Genomic DNA, 14,495 nt, shown 5'->3' with positions numbered 1-14,495 from the left:
ACAGCACAGTGCAGTAGCATCTTCTTGCAATATCCAGAATCCTGCTGGAAGGATCGCAACACCTCCCATGCAGGCTAGCTGGTAAATGTGCTGGGAAATTTGTGTTTGTACTGTGCATAGCCTTTGTATATGCACCTTACTTTAAAAGGCTAGGTATAAATTTATTTGTGTGGTTGCCTTTGTTTAGCTGGTCACCCTTGCCTAGGAGCCAAAGGCAGAAGGAGGCATATGATTAGTATATTAACCAAACTTTTTTTATCCTCTACAGGTGTTTTATTTGTTTTTCTTTGTTTTTGAGATGGTGAACAGGAGCCACACCTAGTAAGCAGACCTTGCAATTTTTGTGCAAGGTCCACCAAGTACAATATCTAAAATTATAAAGTGCAACTTTCTGTATTACTAGGGAATAAAATGGCCACTACATATCTGTACACTCAGGCATTAATAAAGTATCTTATTCACACAAATCTGCAAGAATTAACGACATTGGACGTTTCCTTAACAGGCAAATACCTTTAAATTTTGGCCATCAAAAGGCAGAGAACCGCTGACCAATGTATAAAGGATAACCCCAAGACTCCACACATCCACCTCAGGCCCATCATACTTCTTTCCCTGAAAAAGTTCAGGGGCTGCATATGGCGGACTTCCACAGAATGTATCCAGCTTGTTTCCAAAAGTAAATTCGTTGCTGAAGCCAAAATCAGCAATTTTTATATTCATATCGGAGTCCAGAAGCAGGTTTTCCGCCTAAGCAAGAAGAGATGCGTGAAAACGTAGTACATACACTGATAAAATATACTGTCAAAATAATCAGTTAATCAATAGCTATTTAAAGTTGACAAAAGCAGGAAGTAAAGAGAATTCCCCCAGCACGACAGACAAAGAAAAATCTGAATGGGGTAATACATGTTTGGCTAAAGATCGACTTTAAGGGCTTGTTGCCACCAGCCAGTGCGCTCATCGCACTGTCCCGTATCCGGAACACAAGGGATCGCATACACAAAGTCTCCATGCGTTCTGAGGCGTGGCAGTGCCAGCTAATCACAAAAGCAGGAAGTGATATTTCTGGGGGCGTTCTGTACACCAACTGCATAAAGAACACCTCCAGGTCACCACATTGTATTGAAACAGTTTTAGAAAATGACAGCAGTTGCACTTTTGAATGGAAATATAATTTAATAACACTAAATTACAGAATGGCTTGTACAGGAATTAAATAGGTTTTTGTTTTTTTAAGATTTTTAACAAAAATGTTAATGTTGAGTTTCTCTTTAAGGATTTATTTAATTTTACATAAGCATAACCTTCCTGGGACAAATTTCAAAGGCTTTGCTCTCCGTCTTCCCTGGTTCCCTTGCAGCAGCCAAGAAATCTCTAACAATTCTTCCCATCGGTGGCCACTCCTAGATACTAGACTACTAATAAAAACCCCTTCGATCCATGACTAGATAATAAAGCTGTGTCACATACTGAGGATGGAATAACTATTAGCCCAACACCATGATACCCATGATTCATTCTGGAATAAATGGAATTCCTGAATCACTTCTATGATCTATATGATGAATTTAAGACCCTGGCTTGACCTATATTTATTTTTCTATTATATCTACTTTGACTTTAAGATCATCATTTTGTGGCGCTTAGTACAAATGTTCATATAAAAGATAATCTGGATAGCAAAGACCAGAATATGATTTCATTTAACAAATTGTAAAACAATGAGCACACACAGAAGGATAAAAACACTTAATTTTAAGAGCAAATTTTCCAATGCTGAGAGCTGCTCTGCTCTACGACTTAAAGGGAAGGAAATACTGTTATCAAACAAAACGGAAATGGGAATGTTTTTAAATAAACTGTGGTCAAACCGCAAAATATATTTCCAAGGGGAAAAAGTTGAAAAGGCTAAAGTAAAACCTGTGTCCCACATCTAATATTAAAGTCAAAGAATAAGAAAAGGGAATTTAAAAAAATGTAACGATAAAAAGGAAACTTTTTCTTCATTTCAAAGTTAAAACACAAAATATGTAAATAAGGACACTATTTTTGCAAAACTTCATGAGCGTGGAACACTACACCTAGCAGATTACATTAGCGCTCACTTGCCCCAGCAGTAACAGTTATTGTCTATCAGTATTAAATGCTGATCCGCATAGCTTCTATGTAGAGACTAGTCTAAGCCACGTTTTCCAAGTCTTGCTTAAAATCACTGAAGAACAAAATATCTGTGGTGCATCAAGTAGATTGATTAAAAAAAAATAAAAATGAAAAACATTTGCTAACAATACAACGAAGGTGGCAGAATAACACATTTGTCCAAGAATAACTTAGTCAACAGTCCTGTATGCCTCAATGTATGTTAAAGTTTTTATGCATTTATTAATAGGGCAGAATTATTAAAAAGGACAAAATTCCTATGGAAAAAATACAAAAAAAAAAAAATCAGAAGTTAAAATACATTAAATAGCTTTGCTCACACCAATAATGCCTTACCTTTAAGTCTCTGTGTACGATAAACTTTTGGTGACAATACTGAACAGCAGAAACAATCTGGAAAAGAAAATGACACGAGAATTTTCAGCAAAGACAGTAGTAACAATATTAATCTGTCTACCGACAAAGATGCGTACATTACAAATGTAATCTTGTAGCACATTTTGAACACTAACGCAATAAGACTTGATCAACTGCATACAAAGAAAAAAAAAAAAAGCCAAGAGCACTTCCACCATTCTCATGACCTTGCAATATATCCAAAACCTGTCATTTAGGTCTATAATTATGGTGCAAAAGATTTCCAAAGTAACAAGGCTAGTTTCCCTAAAATCCTGTTTAGAGGAGAACTATGGGGTTAGGGCTTTTCCCCATAGTTCTCTTTAGGGTAACGGGAGGACACAAACTAGCGTCCTCCCATCACCCTAAGCAGCAGCTCGCGGTATACTAAGACGCCGCACCTGAAGCGGATCCCGACAATTATGTCTGGATCCGCCCAGCTGCGTGACTGACAGCTGCCTCTGCCTATCTAGAGGCAGAGCCAGCTGTACCCGCCCCCTACCCCGTACGTTCCGCCAGTCAGCGCTGGCGGATTGGAGCGGGGAGGGGGGAATCCAGCCCCTCCTCTGTCACGTCAGAGAGCCGTGACAGGATCGAGAGGTGAGCAAACGCTGTTATGTGTTCGCTCACCTCCCGATCTACTGAGCCGACCTCTGACGGTCTCATTGTCACAGGTCGGCTAGAACTATGAGGTGAGTGAAAAGCACTCACCTCATAGTTCTCCTTTAATCTACTCTGTATTCCGCTAAATTTGCAATTACATGTACATTTCAACTGCTTCTTCAGACTCCTCTTGCGGCTAAATAGCAATGTTTACCAACATTAGACCGCTTCAGATTCAGCCTGTTTACTCTCATCACTGACATTCTGTAATGGGGAGATGGAGCTTGAGTTCTAAGAACACACCCATGGTGCACCTCTTCACTCCTCTCCACACAATAGCACCCCCCATTCCTTCCCAAACAGTAGTGCAGTGAGAGCTTTAGGTGAATGTAGTAGCTCACCCCTTCTTTCCTTGCTCTCCTGTGCAGAAGCAACAAGGCCGTGGAGTGGAGGATGGGTGTACAGCAGGGAACTAAAATGCTAATGATCTATGCTGTCAGGGATGTATGAGCATGGGGGAGGTATACTGCAGGAGATATGAACAGGGAATGTGTGTGCAAAGGGATGATCAGCTGCAGATTTTGCTTCCAGAGCTTCTTTGTGTCATCTTGTTATTGAACGGGTGGGACTGTGGCTTCCTAGATGCAGCTGGGCATTTTGCAAACATCCTTTTGCCTGCCCCTTCCGTTGGGCGGCGCGGACAAGCGATGGTTGTTTACATACAAGCGTTTAGGCAGCTGTAGAGCTGGCGGCTCTGTGAACGGAGATCAGCACATTATCTCCCTCTGATCCGGTCTGTGAATGAGCGAGTGATGTATATCACTTCCACATTCAGTTGTCATTCTCCGGCTACAGAAGCAAGAGACAAGGTGGTGAAGCAGATCTCCGCTTCATCAGCTTATTTGGGAGTCCCTAGGTGACAATAGGGGTTTTAAATCCCCTGATGTCTCCATAAAGAGGACCGGTCAGTGTAAATTGGCTATCACATAGGGGGCTTTTTATGAATGAACACAAAGCCTCTATACTGAGTGCTCTTGTTCATTCATAACCTGTGGAGATATGTTTATCATGTACACAATCATGAATGAACAGGGAGTGATGTAGAGCACTTCCTGTTCATTCATAATTGGAGACACCGTAAACATACTATGGCCTCAATTATTTACAAGCAGTCAGCGATCAGCTGATCGCTGACTGCTTGTAACCGCTCTCCATCCTAACTCAGTGTCACAGGAGGCTGAGCCTGCGGTGTGGGGAGGAGAGCTTGGCCTCCTGTGACAGGACTGACAGCTCTTTTCTCCCCAGATCACCAGCTCCTCATCCTGTGACAGCTGTTTCCTTCCCTCACAGCTCTCCATCCTGACCTGCCTCTCACAGGAGACCGAGTGGGAAGAGAACTCGACCTCCTGTGACAGCGGACAGCTCTCTCCTCCCCACCCGCTCGGCCTCTGGCAGTTTGTCTCCTCCCTGCTGGGTGCTGCTCTGTGTTAGAAGGGACACAGAGCAGCGCCCAGCGGGGAGGAGAGATGCTAGGGATGCATTGTATTTTTGGCCAAAAAAAGCAGTACATTTTGCCCAAAGTACCATTTTCGGCCAATCTGTTTTGGCAGCCGAAATTTTGGTGCACCCCTAATAAATATTTATGACACTTGAGGTTGGGGCTGGTCCAGAACAACCTGGACACAGAGGATGTGGGTTGAATTATATTTGCCAATAAAATTAATACATCTAGTAGTGGCAGAAAGAAAGCGCTGAATGGGAAATCTATATTTTCGGTTTTGGCCTGAAACTTCCATTTCGGTGCACCTCTAATATTTATAAAGTGCAAGTGGCCTTGTTTAAAAAGGGACTTGAAAGGACAAGCAGCTCAGTGATAAGCTTACTTCTCCGTTATTCTGTTTTGACCTCTTATCAGCATGCTTCTTGTCACAACCTAAGCCAATTGGCTTCTTGTGCTGCTACCTCTTCCCACACTTTAGCTCTGCTGCATAGGGATTACAAGAGGCTAATACCAGGTCAAATTCAGGTACTTTCATTGCCTGCATTTAAAAACTACATTTAATGAGGTAATTACAGAGCTGCAATAATTTGTCCTTTATATTTGCCTTCAGCATTCAGCTTTACGACACTTTACACGCATGTTAACAATGGTGTGCAGAATTACCCAGATTATAAACCGTAATCATAAAATACCTAATACAATGGATGTGGTTTACCTAAAAAGTAAAGTAAAAGGTAAAAATTAATTGTGGCTATGGGAACGAAAACATGACTTGGAGGAGCCACGGCATTTTCTGATAGGATAAAAGGATAAAGGGTCGATCTGCGCCACTGATCCTTATTATTGAATAGCTGGGATGAGCACTTTTTCCCCGGAGCCTTTTTAATGTTTTGTCCAGCGAAGAATCAAAAAGGTGGGTTTGCCATGAAGGGTCGTTTTAACAAAGCTTTCTTACATTGTTGCCATGTGACCAGCAATCATTCCAGATCTTTGCAAATCTGGACAGAAGAAAGGGTCATCAGAGACACAACCCAGCTAGCATCCAGTGCTGCATCGCACAAAGTTGAAAACAACGCCATCTGGTCAACTCAATCAATTATTTGCATGTAAACACCAGCGACAGCCATATTCTTACTTATCAGTTTAGACCAGTCAGCTAAAGGCTGGGAAATGAATGTGGAGGAGAACATGGGTTGAAGGGTAGAGCCCACCAGGCCATAGATGGGATAGAAAATCGCTTCCAACTTCTTGTCAGTAGGGTCTATAAAAGGAAGGATCATCTTCTATGGAGAGCAGAGACATGGAACCAGGTCTCACATTGTTTTCTTTGGTCAGGCTACAGCCGATGGTCTGAGTTCTCCAGAGGTGACTCACTATGACTTGCCCCTGGCAGTGTACTCGGCTTAAATCACTACGTGCATACATCTACGAATGGCCAGTCAGCTACAGCTGCTTCAGTATGAAACATAAAAAAAATTTCCACACAGCATACAGCCTGTTAGGTACTCACAATAGTTGATCTACGGAGCCAGGCACAGGAACAGTTACAAATCTGAGCACAATCACTCCACAAGGAAACGCAGATGTACTGGCCTGGCCTGAAAATACATTCCCGTGCTAACTGGAACACAGAGGGGTTGTCACTGCTGACTGCAGGAGCATTACCGAGAAAGCACCAGTGTATTTAATGAACTGAGAAAACCAAAGTTTGACTAGCAAACCTTCCAAAATAATACTGGGCTGTTGCAGAGAATGTTTTTCTACTTGATAAAATGGGGAAACCTGTGCTTGTGGGCTGACTGGAAATACTTTCAGGATCTCAGTAGCTGTTCTGAAACTACCTGCAGCTGTTGATGGTAAAAAAAAAAATCTTCCAAAAGAACAGAAAACAGCAGAGCTGAAGAGAACAAATCCACTTTCCTGAGCACACTCAGCAAAACTGGGAAGGGTTATAGCAGGGGCGCCCACTATTTTTCATCTGGAGATCTACTTTTCAAATGAGGAGCTCATTGAGATCTAGCAACTAAAAAACACCTGCATTCAGGGGCGGGAGGGGGCGTGTGCGATCGCCTGCATTAGTGCCTGTGCTCCAGTCCAGTGCGATCCGCAAAAATTCTGCGAGCACTATTTTTGCAGATCGCACTGGACCGGAATGCAGGCACTAATGTGCTCCGCCGCCGGTTCCTTCACTTCTTCTCGGATCCCCGCTGGGGAGAGCAGCGGGGGATCCAGAGAAGCGGCGGGAGGAGAGGACAGTGCGATCTACCAGTGATCGCTACGCGATCGACTGGTAGATCGCGATCGACCTTGTGGGCACCCCTGGGTTATAGCCTCAAGGATGGACTTCAGTTTTCTATTTGCCTAGTGTCAATCTCTCCTGTAGGCAGCAGAATAAAACTAGGTTGCCTAATCATCATCAAGCTGTGTTCTTCACTGGACAATACACAAAAGTGGATTTTTGCTAGAACGTGATTGATGTGAACACACCGTCACCTTGCTTACTGGGCCAGTAAATATAACCTTTGCAAAGTTCTTTTTCAACTTGTGAATTACTTTACTTTTTTACTACTCAATATATAAGATGAGAAAATGCTAACATTATGTTGTATCCTCTGCAATTCATTGTAAAGTAAAGTTTATTGATAGCCAGTTGTACAGGCAAACAGATCTGTCACGTGGCAGTGTAAACATGGTAAACCCACCTGCCTAAACTTTGCACGTGCCTCCTTTTCTTTCATTCTTCCATGAGCAACCAAATAATCAAAAACCTCACCTATAAAAAGAGATTACAATGAGTTGATATTTAGTTGAAAATCACAGTCAATAGATATGTGCATTGTCTCAATTCAAAAGTATGTGTGTAAAATATTGCTCCGTACCTGCAGCATTTTAGGGGGAGGCACTACTGTCTGGCAGCAGCACATTCATTTAATTACAGGAATAAGCTTGTGTAAACCCTAGCCTGGGGGTAGACAAATGGTAGTTGCCAGTATAACTGAAATTACCCTGACTCCTGTAAACAGCTCTATTACTTTGCCATCTGGACCTAACCCTCATGGCTAGGAATGTGGTACTCTATACACCATAGTGCCAATGGCACCCCTGGATGTTGTTCTGGCACCCCACTCCCTGCTCTGCCTGTATGATTAGTGTAAGCTTCTTTCTTCATGCTACAGACATAAGAGTTCGGAGATGTGGAGAAAAAAAAATGAACAGAAACTGGCAGGCTGCAACAGGGCAGGTTCTGAATAGGTGATTAGTGAAACTGCTTACTGGGTGAGCATGAAACTTAAAATTGATGTGGCTCCCTACAGGAATATGTAGAGGCTCACTTTGCACAGCTAAATTAGATCTCTATGGTGATGACAGGCACCTCAATGCTAAGCTTCCAGATTGCTGGGCGTTGTATAAATTCAATCTGCAGTGGTTGATTCATATGTATTCTGTTTCTGTCCACAACTATGAGCCTGAAGTCTTATGCACACCTATGTGTTACTGCACACATGTATTTACTGCAGTTAAAACTCTATAATAAAAGAAAAAATCGGTATTGGGCATAAAAAGGTACAGGCACTTAGAGGTGCATGTTGCAGTAGCCTCCGAGCCCTGCGTTAACCCCAAATTTGTGCCATTCTGATAAGCAAATCTCTCACACTTCTGGAAATGTTGAAGCTTGGCAACCCTTCCTGCAAAATTTCCTATTGGCCAGTGAGGCAGAAAGATGCGAGTAAGCTTTGACAGGAACAAAAAGTATGCATTTCTTAATGTCCTGATATTAAGGCAGTTCAGCGAAGTGTGGGGGGAACTGCATGTGAGTACAGGGCTATTCTAGATTCCAGATTATTTTATATTTATTAAATTACATTCAATTAAGTAACAGTTGTCTTAAATACACATACGTGAATTTGAATTTGTTATGCATTACAGAAAGACAGGGAAAAGGTTTCAGGCTTATGCACTCAGCTGCAAAAAAACACAGCTTTTCTTTTCCTGAACAATAGCGTGTGGTTAGCTTTGGCCCCATGCATACAGCTGCATAAAGAAAAGGCCTTCCGACACTCGTGCTGTCCTGAAAAACTTTTTTTTAACCTTTTCAGAAAAAAAACGAAGAAATGTAGCAGATATGTTATAGGTAGAAAATTTTATGAAAGTGAACCTGCACTTTCATTATTTGTTATGACAAGAAAGCACCTATGAGCCTTTGCAACCAAAAACATCATAATTTGTTTTTATGCAATACAGTGGATTGGAAGCACATAAGGATGAAATAGATCTTCCATAGAAATTAACTTTAGGGTATATGTTTATGGTCCCTCATAAATGGGTGTCATAATGGGGTGTCTGATGCATGCTTCTAATGCCCAATGAGTGATGCCCAGTGCAAAAAAGATGCACACCACAGAATTAGGCTAACTTTGCCATAAGCTAAAAGGAACACAGGCTGCAGCTTCAGTGGTCACTGGCATTCTTCCTAATGTTTTCTGTTTAGGTTATATAACACCGCAGCTTCAGACCCCATTCACACTGAGCGAATTTGTAGCGCGATTTCAGCTCAAAAATCGCTCAACACATCAGCTCATCCAATGCATTTCAAAGGGGCGGTTCACATGTCACAGCTCAATGTGCTCAATGTCGCCTGTAGCTTGTAGCGCAAGCTTGTCGCTTGAACATGACCTATTTTTCGTTGGATTTCATGCGATTTGGCTTAATATGTGACATCAAGACCGCTTTTGATTGGATACAGCCCAATGTAGCAGCTACGAAGTCCATGCCAAAAGTAGTGCTACGCTTTTTCTAATGTAGCTCAGTGTGAATGGGGTCTCATGCTAGGTTCACACCTAGGCGAGATATTGTGCAAAACACAGATTCACATTGAAGTCAATACACACCTCTGCGGTTTGTCGCATGGACAAAATCACCTGTCACACGAAAAGGTGCAGGATCGATTTTCAGGCGGTTGTCGCCCGGTTTGGGTCCCAGACATCTCTATGCATTGATAACCGTGTTGTTTTCAATGAACAATCGTACGAAACCAGCTCGGCATCCAAATTGTCTAGGTGTGGACCTAGCCTAAAATGCTGCCAGTTCACTGCTCCCCATTGCACTGCATACAATTGAGCAAAAAAAACGCAATGCAAGTTCCCTTTTTCCTTCCTTCTTCTATGCGGTTACTTGACTACAAAGATCCATCTCCTCTGAGATGTGTGGTTCGTGGGAGGGAACTGTCACCACCTTAAACAACACAGAGCAGTGGAAGTCGCTGCTCTATTGAATTCAGCCCTGCACAATACACAGGGTCAGGGCCTTGTGGTCACATCACATCATAGAAAAAGTTGAATTGCATATATGCTAAAATCTATGCAGCCAGTGGGGAGCAGGCAGATGGAAGACCGCATTTAGACCGGTGTTTTAACAGCCTAGACCTCTACTTCAAGAGTGCTAAACCTGGCTCAATGAATTTAAACACATGTAGTGGGCAAACAAGTATGTGTTTAGTGTAGTAGCATTAACGGATATCTGTCATGAGAAAAGTATGGGGAGCATCGACTGCTGGCCCTATCGAAAACGCTAGTTGCCTGGCAGTGTCTGTCTCTAATAATTTTCAGGCAAGGGAAAGTCATGCTGTAAATGTATGTCCCAAAAGAACTGCTTATCTCTATGCTTGTTCCAGGTCAGAGACTGACAGCACTGACACCAAAGCATCAGCATGAAAGCCAGGGGACTAGTATTCTCAAATGAGGTCAGCAATAGCAGCACTGATACGTTTCTCATGAAAAGTTTAGAAGATTGAAACACTAATACTAATGATTTTTAAAACTTGAAGAGCAATCCTTCCTGCAAAGAAAGAGATTAATACTTATGGGTCCCACTGCCCGCACCATCAAACTCCTCTAGCTTGAAAAGTGAATAGTACAGCGCTGCATGACGGAATAAATGTCAGTTAAAGTAGCGCAGCGCTGAATACTGAAAAATGGCCTGGATGGGAAGGGGGTTTAACACCGCGGATGTCAACTGGTTAAAGACCTTCGGCATTCAACACTTCCTGAGTTTTGAATGACTGGTTTCCCACTGTGGAGGAAGCCACCAACTGCAGTGGGGGGAGCCCGCTTTCATATACACCTGGAGGGGTCAAATGCAGAAGATCTCTGAGCAAGCTTTGTTCATCAAACCAGAGAAGTTTGTTGGTGCAGACAGGGCAGCGATGAGTAGATTGCTTTCTTTGCAGGGAGAATTGCTTTTAAAGTTTTAGAAATAGTATAATAGTATGATATTAGGTACTATAAGGCCTTGTTCACACCAAATGCAGAGCAGATCCGCTCAGGTTTCTGCACATGCAGTGCAGTGGGTTGTGCCACGTTTTTGATAAAAAAAAAAAAAAATTAGTTTAGCATGGGCTTTCAGTGCGTTCCAGGCATTTGCATGCGTTTTGATGCGTTTGCATGCGTTCCAGAGCAGGTAAAATAGGGCTTGCTGCAGTTTTTTCACCTGCTCTGGACCTGCACGCTGCGATGTGAACTGGAGCAAAAAATACCATTGGAATACATTGGACGCAGTTTTGATCCGGTCTGCAACTGCTCTGCACCTGCTCCGCGCTTGGTGTGAACAAGGCCTAAGAGTCACTTTAAAATTGTATGAATTGAATGCCTAAGACACTGATTTTTTTTTTTTTAACTGCTGTCTGTCCCTGGTGAAGAGTTTCCCTCCACTCATGTTGTTATCATGACAGTAAGTGAGGTGAAATCTCTCTAACGGGGATTGCAGCAAAAATCTGACAGGGGTTCTAATCCAAACATTAAGTTTTCACTGGACTTAGACTTTATTAGACAACTGTATCCACTACATACATTGAACAGAGCTAGAAGCACTTAGCATTTTTATTAATGTCCCCTACATTTTTCATTATTTTTTTAACCAAACAATATGTAACCCATTTTGTGTTTGCCCCATTCCTTCCAATCTTAATATACTTTATAAATGAATCATTTATGTATTACAATTAGTCACCTGGTGCCCCCTGGTGTATATTCCGGTATATGCATATCAATGAAAAAAAGGCTAGAAAGCATTTTATCCAGTAATCACCTTTAACCCTCATTCACACAAGAAATGGCCGGCCCGTACAACTCCGTATGAGCCGTATCGGGCAGCTCCCGGGAAGGACAGGTGCTGCATGTGATTACGTAGCACGGATCTGTACAGGCCGGCCGTTTCTCCTGTGAATGAGGGCTTACAGTACACCTGTGGCCAAAGTGAGGGCATTAAATAATTGAAATAATTTAAACATTTAGGCTGGGTTCACAAATGTAGAATTCGGTGGTCTGAGCCAGTGGATAATTCTACAAGACCAATTTTAAATAGCTCTTTAAAAAGTAAAAAAAAAAAAAAAAAGCCTGCCACATATGAAGCTTTGAACATGTGGATTGTAGACCTAAACGAATCCTGATGCAAGCAGTTTGATATAACCATAGAAAGAAAAATGCAGATTAACCTGTAAAGGTGTGCGTGCCATTGCTTTTAGCAATTCCTCCGAGTTCAAAAGAAACTATAAAAGACAAAAACAAAAAGCAAAAAACAAACCTCCACTGGCATATTCCATTATTAGGTACAGCGTCTTCTCGGTTTCTATAACTTCAAATAATTTTACTGAAGAAAAAAAAAAAAGACAAAATTAGAAAACGTAAAAAAAAGACAAAAAAGGATAGCTCAATATAGCAAACCCAGCAATGCAAATCTAGCATAAAAAAAAATGCAGTCTGTCATTATTTGGCAAATCACATACAATACATTTCCCATTGACAGTGACGCTCGGCGAGGTAAGTAAGATGACGCGCTGGCGCTGACTCGAGTATAAGCCGAGGGGGGCACTTTTCACCCAAAAAAATGGGCTGAAAATCTCGGCTTATACTCGAGTATATACGGTATATAAAAAGGACAAGTACTGGACAGGCACAGTTCACACCATTGTTCATATAGCAAATACATGAGCAGTTTTCTGGAGATACATTGCTATTTTGTATAGAGACTTCCTCTATAGGATTTAATTTTTTTCTAAAAAAAAAAACTTTTTTTGTTCCATTTGCTTTTGCTTCTGCTGCTTTGCTGAAAAAAACATGTTGCTCTGTAGTTTTCTCTTCTTGCCCTGCCCACTGCATGCCTCTGAATTTTCATTAAGGCCTTGTTCACACCAAGCACGTTCCAGGAGCAGAGCATTTACAGACCGGATCAAAACTGCGTCCAATGTATTCCAATGCTATTTTGGGCTCTAGTTCACACCGCAGTAGTTCCAGAGCATGTAAAAAAAAACACATGCAAACGCACTGGAACGCACTGAAAGCCAATTTTATTTAACCAAAAAAGGCCCTGAACGCATCAAAAACACGGCAAAAAATGCGGTACAACCCACTGCATGTGCAGAAACTCATGCAGATCTGCTCTGCATTTGATGTGAACAAGGCCTGAAGGGCATTGCAGTAGTACTAGCAGTCTGCAGACACCAAACTTGCCACAAGACCCAATCACAGCCTAAAGCTGAGCATACATAGCTCCTATTTTGGCTGATGACTGGACATAAGATGGCCTGTGGGTGGCCCTGCTGGCAATTATAAAATTGAAGGAGTTGGAAAGGGGGGGGTGGGGGGGTCAACCAAAGCTGTTATGTCCTATGTAGTGCACACAATTTCCATAGAGCCAGTTTATTCTGCATAAAAAGGAGTTAAAGAGCAAACCCCCTCTGTACACTGAATCCTACATAGCATTCTGCATATAACACTAAGACGTTGTAATGCGGAGTGTAAAATCAGTGTTGTTTCTTAGCGAGTAAAATTGACTCGCTGTATTTCTTATTGTATACAGATAATAATGTGTGCTGTAAAAGCCAATTATACAGAAGTAGTTTGGAATGTGGAAGCGGAGCACAGGCTATTGTCTGTGCAATGTGATCTGGCCTGCAAACACATGCAACATACAACATCTGGTTTACAGTCTTCTACTGTTTAGTGCAGTGTGTACTGACTACCTGACTTCTCCCATAGGCCAGAGTAGAGGAATGTGAGCAGACCAAGAACGCAACCTATTTTTTTTTTCTTTCAATTTAAGGGTAGAAAACTTCAGATAAGATAAAATAAGGGACGAAAGCTGCACAGCGTGCATACATATTGCTCTAGACTGGAATTCTGCTTTAAGTTCTCTCATAATTCGCAAGCTGAAATGTCTCAACTATTAAACAGTCCTTTTTAACTTACAAAGAATTTGCTAACGTAACCTTACTTTGATGACGTGTTTTACAGGAACTAAATAACATGACAGCGGCTTATTATGGGATATAGGACAACAGCGCTGGAACAAGTATGAGAGTTTACCTATGTTAGGGTGATTCAGAACCTTCATAATTCGCACTTCTCTGAAGAGCTGTTGGAAAAGATTAAGAATAATTTAGGATAGAACTATAAATATGTTGCTACATGTAACTAAGAGCTGGTTTCAAAGCCTCCGAGTCACAACTTTAGTGCAACTGCTCTGCAATAATTTCTTCACTTTTTGACCACGCTTTTGCCATATTTCCAACATGCAGTCAAACGTGACACTCAACAGACTCCGAGCCAGTTCAGGTATTTCATGTGTTCTAGCTCAAGTACACCTGGTGCAACTAATGAAGCCTTTGATTAGTTGCATCAGGTGTGCTTGAGACAACACTTGTTTTGCAGATGTTTGCTCCTGTGAGGGATTCTATTCACGGGGTTGCATCATTTTGAGACTGAAGAAGTCATTAAAGTTGTATTTTTAGTTGTATTTTATTACAACTGTAATAAATATCTATATATATATATAGATA

At 41.8% G+C, this 14,495-nt stretch overlaps 1 protein-coding gene across 5 annotated transcripts in view; it reads right to left on the bottom strand.

Moving 5' to 3' along the window:
• The window catches only part of MARK2 (microtubule affinity regulating kinase 2), a 122,564-nt gene that overhangs the window by 37,987 nt on the left and 70,082 nt on the right, over window positions 1–14,495 (bottom strand). For all 5 annotated transcript variants that reach the window (XM_018565339.1, XM_018565347.1, XM_018565354.1 and 2 more), the window contains 5 exons: window positions 14,023–14,071; window positions 12,242–12,307; window positions 7,366–7,436; window positions 2,500–2,556; window positions 514–750 (listed from right to left, as the gene is read on the bottom strand). In XM_018565339.1, coding sequence (XP_018420841.1) covers window positions 514–750; window positions 2,500–2,556; window positions 7,366–7,436; window positions 12,242–12,307; window positions 14,023–14,071 — 480 coding nt within the window. The remainder of the gene's footprint in view (window positions 1–513; window positions 751–2,499; window positions 2,557–7,365; window positions 7,437–12,241; window positions 12,308–14,022; window positions 14,072–14,495) is intronic.

Source organism: Nanorana parkeri, unplaced genomic scaffold (assembly GCF_000935625.1).
Source record: "Nanorana parkeri isolate BGI_ZX_2015 unplaced genomic scaffold, ASM93562v1 scaffold25, whole genome shotgun sequence".
NCBI lineage: Eukaryota > Metazoa > Chordata > Amphibia > Anura > Dicroglossidae > Nanorana > Nanorana parkeri.
Note: the sequence above shows the minus strand (reverse complement) of the source record. Positions and strands in the feature narration are given on the sequence as shown.